Here is a 9,066-nt window from a genome sequence, read left to right as displayed (position 1 = left end):
AAAAAAAAAAAAGTCAATGCTTAAGTTATAATTTTCTATAACAGTGCCTAAGTTATTTAATAATCAAAATAAACTGTATTATAAGCAAAGACTCACCTTAACGTTGATGTAAAATTATCTTAAATAATGTACTTTGTTGGAAATAGATTCATTTATTTACAGTTACTAATTTATTTACAGAATCAGAGTGGTTCACAAAATTTAAAACCTGAAAATCATTTCTTTACCTGGTTATGATAAGCCGATCCAAATTGATTCTCTGTTGCTTCGCAATCCATGCTGTACGATACAGCTTTTCAGCTGTCTTAAGTACATCTGCATTGAGCCTCTGAATGAGCTGTTTCTCAGAGTTTACATATAAGCGTTCCTGCTTGAGGTGATGAGCCAGAGTATGAATATCTAGCTTCACCATCTTCAGTGTAGGAAAGGCTCAAAGACTGATCACTAAGAGTAAAAAGATAAATATTTAAAGTTTATGTATGTCACTGAAGCTCTTTTCTAAAATCAAAAGGGATAGGAGAACACTTTAAGAATTAAGTTACACTTGGGCAGACACGGTGGCTCACTCCTATAATCCCAGCACTCTGGGAGGCCCAGGCGGGCGAATCACAAGGTCAAGAAATCGAGACCATCCTGGCCAACATGGTGAACCCCCGTCTCTACTAAAATACAAAAAATTAGCCGGGCATGGTGGCGCGCGCCTGTAGTCCAAGCTACTCAGAAGGCTGAGGCAGGGGGGATTGCTTGAACCCGGGAGGCAGAGGGTGCAGTGAGCTGAGATTGCGCCACTGTACTCCAGCCTGGTGACAGAGCGAGAATCACTCTCAAAAAAAAAGAAAAAAAAGAAAAAAAAAAATAGGTTACATTTGATACCACTTTTAACTCTAATTTTCAAATAATCTCTATCTTTTTACTACAGAAGTATTATAGGTTCAGTAGAAAAATTGGTAAATACAGATAAGCAAAAAGAAAAAAAGCTCACTCCTAAGGCCACAGCTCAGAGATAGCTGCTGTAAACCCTGTGTATATCCTCAAATACAATGTCTATTTGTTAACCCCAGATTTATCCTTGACTGTACTCTTTCTAATCACAATCAAAATATCCTATTGATTCTATCTTCAAAATATATCTAAAATCTGACTACTAATTCCTGCCATCCCCCCATTGCTAATTACATCAGTTCTCACTACGAGGTGTGTAATCACCACGTCCTAAGTGATCTCACTGCTTCTTTTATTGTACTTCTAAAGTCTGTTCTCTACATAGCATAGTGAATTAAAAAGTCAGATCACGGCCAGGCGCAGAGACTCACGCATGTAATCCCAGCACTCTGGGAGGCCAAGGCAGGTGGATCACCTGAGGTCAGGAGTTTGAGACCAGCCTGGTTAACATGATGAAACTCCGTTTCTACTAAAAATACAAAAATTAGTTGGGTGTTGTGATGTACACCTGTAGTCACAGCTACTCGGGAGGCTGAGGCAGAATTATTAGAACCTGTTAGGCAGAGGTTGCAGGGAGCCGAGAGCATGCCACTGCACTCCAGCCTGGGCAACAGGTCTCAAAAAGAAAAAAGAAAGAAAGAAAGAAAGAAACCAACAAAACAAAACTTAAGTCAGACCACTTTATTACTTTATTCCCCTACTGGAAACCATCCAAAGGCTTTATTTCATGATAGAATGAAATCTGAAGATCCTACAAGATCTACCCCCGGCTACTTCTCCAATTTCCTCTCCTACAATCCCACCCTAGTTCACACAGCTCCAGAACACCTACCTTCTAGCTGTCCCTTGAACAGGCCAAGCATGTCCCTCTCTGAAAGTGTGCACATTTGCTGGCCTCTCTCTGAAAGGTTATCCGCTATCTTCATTCCATTCAGATCTCTCCACTCAAACATGTATTTAGAAAGGCCTTCTCAGACAATTCCTTCTAAAACAGAAAATATAACTTCCTAATCCCTCTTCTGGCCTTTAAAAAAAAAAGCACTGCCCCTATCTAGCATTATTTTACAGGTATCTACCTGCATGTTAACCGTGCTTATTGCAAGGCTTCCCCACTAGAAGGTAAGTGACAACAGAGCCAAGCCTTGTTTGCTTTGTTCACTCACAGCTGTAATTTCAGGGATTAGGAGAAGGCCTAGTTCATAGCAAGACTTGAATAAATATTTGCCAAAGTAATAAATGAAATCTTACTACTCTTATTTATCTAGTAGCTAAACAAACTGATACAAATAGCACACATATTTTACAGCATTATTATTTAAGCTATGCCCTTGAACCTAGAATTTGTGCCATATCACAAATGTTAAATCAACAACAGAAATACCTGTGGCACAGATAACAAAACATAATATTGTGTGTCCGGGCAGCAGACAGCCATCAAGTTAGCAAAAAATTTCTTAGGTTGGGTACAGTGGCTCACGCCTGTAGTCCCAGCACCCTGGGAGGCCAAGGCAGGTGGCTCACTTGAGGTCAGGAGTTCGAGACCAGCCTGCCCAACATGGTGAGACCCTGTCTCTACTAAAAATACAAAAATTCACCAGGTGTGGTGGCAGGTGGCTGCAATCCCAGCTACTCAGGAGACTGAGACAGGAGAAACTTGAATCCAAGAGGCAGACGTTGCAGTGAGCTGAAATCGCACCACTGCACTCTAGCCTAGGCAAAAGAGTGAGACTTTGTCTCAAAAAGAAAAAAAAGGCCGGGCACGGTGGCTTACACCTGTAATCCCAGCACTTTGGGAGGCTGAGGTGGGTAGATCACCTGAGATCAGGAGTTCAAGACCAGCCTGACCACCAACATGGAGAAATCCGGTCTCTACCAAAAATACAAAATTAGCTGGGCATAGTGGCATATGCCTGTAATCCTAGTTACTCGGGAGGCTGAGGCAAGAGAATCGCCTGAACCTGGGAGGCAGAGGTTGCAGTGAGCCGAGATCATGCCATTGCACTCCAGCTTGGAAAAGAGAGAAACTCCATCTCAAAAAAAAAATTTCTCATTAAGAATTAAATATTATGGTAGCAGCTAGAAATATACTTGAAGCAACCTTCATTGAGAGAAACAGATTTAATCATTTAAAATTTCGATTTCTGCAATTTTAAACTTTCTCCTCTTATTTGAATGAACTACTGAGGACTAGGAAAATTTCAAGTATTACTGTGAAACCTGAATTTAACTGCTTTTAAAAAACACCTTCTTGTACCTTATTGATTCCCCAGCAAACCATGCAAAGCTGTTATTCTAATCTCCTCCACTGTTGGAGATACCTTTCCATATTGCTTTCCTCTGAAAAGATATCAGTATGTCTAGTTCACCAAGATGATTTCCTATTGAATTAGTCACAAAGGCATATGTGTACATTTTTTTAAATGGTGACATATATACTCTTATTAATTCAGCCTACAGAAAATGCATGTGTGACTTTGTAGACTTCCATGTGGGAACTCTTAACACCCTCTAGGGGGCTCTAAGTCCACAGGCTAAGAAAAGAATCATTGCTCTAATGGTTTTAATTATGAGAAGTATCATAGTTAATGAAAGCAGTCCTGAGGTGGAGGCTGCAGTGAGCCGAGATCATTGTGCCACTGCAACTCCAGCCTGGTGACAGAGTGACACTGTGTCTCAAAAAAAAAAAAAAAAAAAAAAAACAACTACTATATGCGGCCAGGCTAACTACTAAATGCAGCTGGGCATGGTGGCTCACACCTGTAATCCTAGCACTCTGGGAGGCTGAGGCGGGTGGATCACCTGAGGTCAGGAGTTTAAGACCAGCCTGGCTGTTCTGGGTGAAACCCCATCTCTACTAAAAATACAAAAATTAGCTGGGGGTGGTGGTGGGTGCCTGTAATCCCAGCTACTCAGGAGGCTGAGGCAGAATTGCTTAAACCCAGGTTGCAGAGGTTGCAGTGAGCTGAGATTGTGCCACTGCACTCCAGCCTGGGCGACAAGAGCGAAACTCCATCTAAAAAAAAAAAAGAAACAACCTATATGACCTATATGCTTCATTAATTAGTTCAGTTGCCCTGAATATATAATACATAACCTCTTAACCTTTTTTCATGTATAAAATGTGGACAAGGCCAGGCACGGTGGCTCACGCCTGTAATCCCAGCACTTTGGGCGGCCGAGGTGGGCAGATCACCTGAGGTCAGGAGTTCAAGACCAGCATGACCAACCCGGAGAAACCCCATCTCTACTAAAAATATAAAATTAGCTGGGTGTGGTGGTGCATGCCTGTAATCCCAGTTACTGAGGAGGCTTAAAGTAAGAGAATCGCTTGAACCCGGGAGGCAGAGGTTGCAGTGAAGTGAGATTGCACCATTGCACTCCAGCGTGGGCAACCAGAGCGAAACTCCATCTCAAAAAAAAAAAAATTGACAAAAATCTGAATTTATTCTGTGCCTGACACAAGCAACATATTAGGTACCGGAAATACAAAAAAAGGAGAGAACCTAGTACTGTGCCCTCAACAACTTTCTAAACTAGTAGAATGAGGCAGGCATGCAAGCAAATGGCTGCCCCAAAGCATAATGAGTATTACGCTACAAGTCTACACAACGTAGAGTAAGGACAAAAATAAAAGGAATGACTGAAGAAATAGATTCCTCAACCTAGTCTTAAAAGACAAGTATATGCAAAAACGATAAAACAAAAAAGTGGCCAGGCGCAGAGGCTCACACCTGTAATCCTAGCATTTTGGGAGGTACGAGGCGGCCTCATGACTCCTCGTGAGGTCAGGAGTTCAAGACCAGCCTGGCCAAGATGGTGAAACCCCATCTCTACTAAAAATACAAAAAAATCAGCCAGGCATGGTGGTGGGCGCTTGTAATCCCAGCTACTCAGGAGGCTGAGACAGAGAATTGCTTGAACCTAAGAGGTGGGGGTTGCAGTGAGCCGAGATTGCGCCACTGCACTCCAGCCTAAGCAACAGAGCAAGACTCTGTCTAAAAAAGGAAAAAAAAACTATTTGCCAGAGAGGTGGGGGTAGAATATTCTGGATAGAAACAGCCAACCAAACAAAGGCATATATATATATACACACACACAAACACATGCCTATACATATATATATGACATGAAGTCTATTTAGGGACCTACACATGGCTTATTACAGTTTGGGGCTGTGTATGTTTGTGCAGTTAAGAGTGGGGATGGAGGAAGAAGGTAGAAAGTGTATACTAAGAGATAAGGCTACACAGACAGAAGGCATAGAAAACTCAGAGTTAAGAAACTTGGGCCTGACGCAGAGGCTCATACCTATAATTCTAGCACTTTGGGACGCCAACGCAGGCAGGTCACCTGAGCCCAGGAGTTCGAGACCAGCCTGGGCATCATGGCAAAACTCTATCTCTACAATAAATACAAAACTTAGCCGGGTGTGGTGGCGGGTGCCTGTAGTCCCAGCTACACAAGAGGCTGAGGTGGGAGCATCACCTGACATCTGGAGATTGAGGCTACCGTGAGCCACGATTATGCCATTGCATTATAGCAGCCTGGGTGACAGAGTGAAACCCTGTCTCAAAAAACAAAAAACAAAAAACAAAAACGAACTTTGCACTGCATGCAATGGAGAAGAGGCTTAAATGCGATTAACACAATTAAATTTATATTTCACTACATAAAGTCTCTGGTACCAAGGAAAAGTATGAGGAGGTGGGGATGGAATAGACAAAGAGAGACAAAGAAATTGCTGATAGGCAAGAAATGACAGTGGGAAATGGAAAGAACATGGCAAATTCCAGAGAAGTTAAAAGGCAGGAAATACAAGGTGCTGACACCTCCATACGGAGGGGTTATTCATCACAACTATCATATGAGAAAACAGTTTATAAACTGAAAACTGTGCCTGGAATGGGTCTAAGAACTTTGCACATTTAGTTTTCATAATATCCCTCCAAGATAGGTATTTTGCAGCTAAGAAAATTGAGGCCTAGGGATTTGCTCAAGGTCACACAGGTGAGAGGTGATACAGTCAGTACACTATTGCTATTACCCTGATGTCTACATGAAAAACTCATAAATCCATATTGATCTACCTAGAGGCACTCCTTTCTTTACAGTTGTCACTCAGAAATATGCCTCAGATAATCTTTCACAACTTTAAATTCAACTATGTTAAAACCACTGTTTTCCTTAGAAACTTTTTTACCTCTGTTAATAGCTCAATACCATTCTTCCAATAGGGAAGAAGCAGCTTGCTGTATTTCCAGCGGTATTCTTTTTTTTTATTTTTTAATTTTTTTATTTTTTGTAGATGGAGTTTTGCTCTGTCGCCCAGGCTGGAGTGCAGTGGCACAATCTCGGCTCACTGTAATCGCCACCTCCCGGGTTCAAGCGATTCTCCTGCCTCAGCCTCCCGAGTACCTGGGACTACAGGGGCGCGCCACCACGCCCAGCTAATTTTTGTATTTTTAGTAGAGACGGGGTTTCACCGTGTTGGCCAGGATGGTCTCAATTTCTAGACCTCGTGATTCGCCTGCTTCAGCCTCCCAAAGTGCTGCGATTATAGGCATGAGCCACAGCGCTCGGCCCTCTTTTTTTGTTTTTAAATCTTCTGACCAACTGCTGCCTGTTGACAGCCAGCATTCTTCACACAGTCTCTCTCATCTGAACTTCCATTCCATCCCTGAGGCCAATCTGTCTCAATTATTTCTTAACACACAACCACATTAATACATCTAAATTGCCATCAAAATTATATTATTGTTCTGCCTAAGATATCTTCAGTGGCTTCCCACTACCTTCAGGAAAACAGTTGATTACTTAGGTTTATAACATGTACAGCCTTCTAAAATCTGGTCCCAAACTATCTTCCCAGGCCACCTTCCATTGCTACACTGTATGAACCTTTGACTTCATAAAAATATCTTACTTGATATGCCAAACACTAATCTTTCCTTGATTGCTGGTGTCTCACATGCTCCTGCATTTCTGCACTGTTTTGCTTCTGTTCTGGCATGAGACAGGGTCTCACTCCCATTGCCCAGGCTGGAGTGCAGTGCACAATCATGGCTCACTGCAGCCTTGACTTCCTGGGTTCAGGTGATCCTCCCACCTCAGTCTTCCAGGTAACTGGAACTACAGGCATGCTGCTAGCTAATTTTTTGTATTTTAAGTAGAGGCGATACCAGTCTGGTCTTGTACCCTTGGGCTCAAGAGATCTTCCCACCTCAGTCTCCCAAAGTGCTGGGATTACAGTAGTGAGCCACTGCACCTGACCTGTGCTGTTAATCTGGCAACTATACATGTCCTGCAGCACACTTATGCTATTGCCCTGTTATTTAAATATTTTACTAACTTACATTTCACATGTTTACATCCCATCACCCTCCCACAATAGATTTAAAGACTCTAGGGGCTGTGCTGTACAATATTTTGGCCACATATGGTTGTTTAAATTAAAGTTAAATTTTAAATTAAAATTCAAAATGTATGGTATGCAAATTATATCTTAATAAAAACAATGTAATTTAAAATTCTGTTTCTTAGTCATACTAGATGCCATTCCTAGTACTGGGGACCCACATGTAGCTAGCAGCTACTACACTGGACAATGCAGACATAGGACATTTCCACCATCATAGAACGATGAAAGTTCTACTGAATAGCACTGCTCTAGAGTACAAATCGTGTCTGATTCAACATTGAGTTCCTCATAATGTGCACAGAGTAAGGACTTTAAAAGTACCCATTTCTGTGCCTGTAATCCCAGCACTTCAGGAGGCTGAGGCAGGCGGATCACGAGGTCAGGAGCTCGAGACCAGCCTGGCCAACATGGTGAAACTCCGTCACTACTAAAAATACAAAAATTAGCCAGGTGTGGCGGTGTGCACCTGTTATCCCAGCTATTTGGGAGGCTGAGGCAGGAGAATCGCTCGAACCTGGGAGGCAGAGGTTGTAGTGAACTGAGATCGCGCTACTGCACTCCAGCCTGGGCAACAGAGCAAGACTCTATCTCAAAAAAAAAAAAAAAAGAAAAAGAAAAAGTAAAAGGTACTGATTTCTGGCCTGGAGCAGTGGCTCACATTTGTAATCCTAGCACTTTGGGAGGCCAAGGTGGGTGGATCACCTGAGGTCAGGAGTTCAAGATCAGCCTGGCCAACATGGTAAAACTCTGTCTCCATTAAAAATACAAAAACATCAGCCAGGAATGGTGGCAGGTGCCTGTAATCCCAGCCACTCAGGAGGCTGAGGCAGGAGAATCACTAAAACCCAGGAGGCGGAGGTTGCACACTAGAATCCAGGAGGCAGAGCTTGCAGTGAGCCATGATGATGCCACTGCATTCCAGCCTGGACAAACAGAGTAAGACTCCGTCTCAAAAAACAACAACAAAAAAAGCAAGTACCCACTTCTCCTATTTAAATTTAAATATAAGCAGGCTTACCACACCAAAATTAATGTTCAAATAAGTTTCTCTGTAATTGTAGCAGTGATTCTCGGGACTTTTTTTTTTTTTAAAGACAGGATCTCACTCTGTTGCCCAGGCTGGAGTACACTGGCACAATTGTGGCTCACTCCAGCCTTGACCTCCTGGGCTCAAGTGATCCTCCAACATCAGTCTTCTGAGTACCTGGGACTACAGGTATGTGAAACCACACCTGGCTAATTTTTAAATATTTGCAGAGATAGGGTCTCACTAAGTTACCCAAGCTGGTCTTGAACTCCTAAGCTCAAGCAATCCTCCTGCCTCAGCCTCCCAATGTGCTGGGATTACACGCCTGGGTAAACTTTTTTTTTTTTTGAACTCTCAGGGTACTACAAAATTCTATACAAAGTAAAACACTCCAAACAAATTTAAATTCACTTGTGTTGTTATAACATATTGAGGAAATTTGTCACATCTCAAAAACAGGCTATAATCCCAGTGTTTTGGGAGGCTGAGGCGGGTGGATGACCTGAGGTCAGGAGATTGAGACCAGCCCGGCAAACATGGTGAAACTCTGTCTCTACTAAAAATACAAAAATTAGCCAGGTGTGGTGGCACACGCCTGTAGTCGCAGCTACTTGGGAGGCTGAGGTGGGAGGATTGCTTAAGCCTGGAAGCCAAGATCACGCCACTGCACTCCAGCCTG

At 42.7% G+C, this 9,066-nt stretch overlaps 1 protein-coding gene across 1 annotated transcript in view; it reads right to left on the bottom strand.

The window, feature by feature from the left end:
* GAPVD1 (GTPase activating protein and VPS9 domains 1) overlaps positions 1–9,066 on the bottom strand; it is a 118,474-nt gene that overhangs the window by 86,905 nt on the left and 22,503 nt on the right. Inside the window, exon 3 of the mRNA XM_011988700.1 lies at positions 228–444. Coding sequence (XP_011844090.1) covers positions 228–412 — 185 coding nt within the window. The 5' untranslated portion in view covers positions 413–444. The remainder of the gene's footprint in view (positions 1–227; positions 445–9,066) is intronic.

The sequence above is a fragment of the Mandrillus leucophaeus genome, unplaced genomic scaffold (assembly GCF_000951045.1).
Source record: "Mandrillus leucophaeus isolate KB7577 unplaced genomic scaffold, Mleu.le_1.0 Scaffold335, whole genome shotgun sequence".
Taxonomy (NCBI): Eukaryota; Metazoa; Chordata; class Mammalia; order Primates; family Cercopithecidae; genus Mandrillus; species Mandrillus leucophaeus.
The sequence above is the reverse complement of the archived record's forward strand: the minus strand, read 5'-3'. Positions and strand labels throughout refer to the sequence as shown.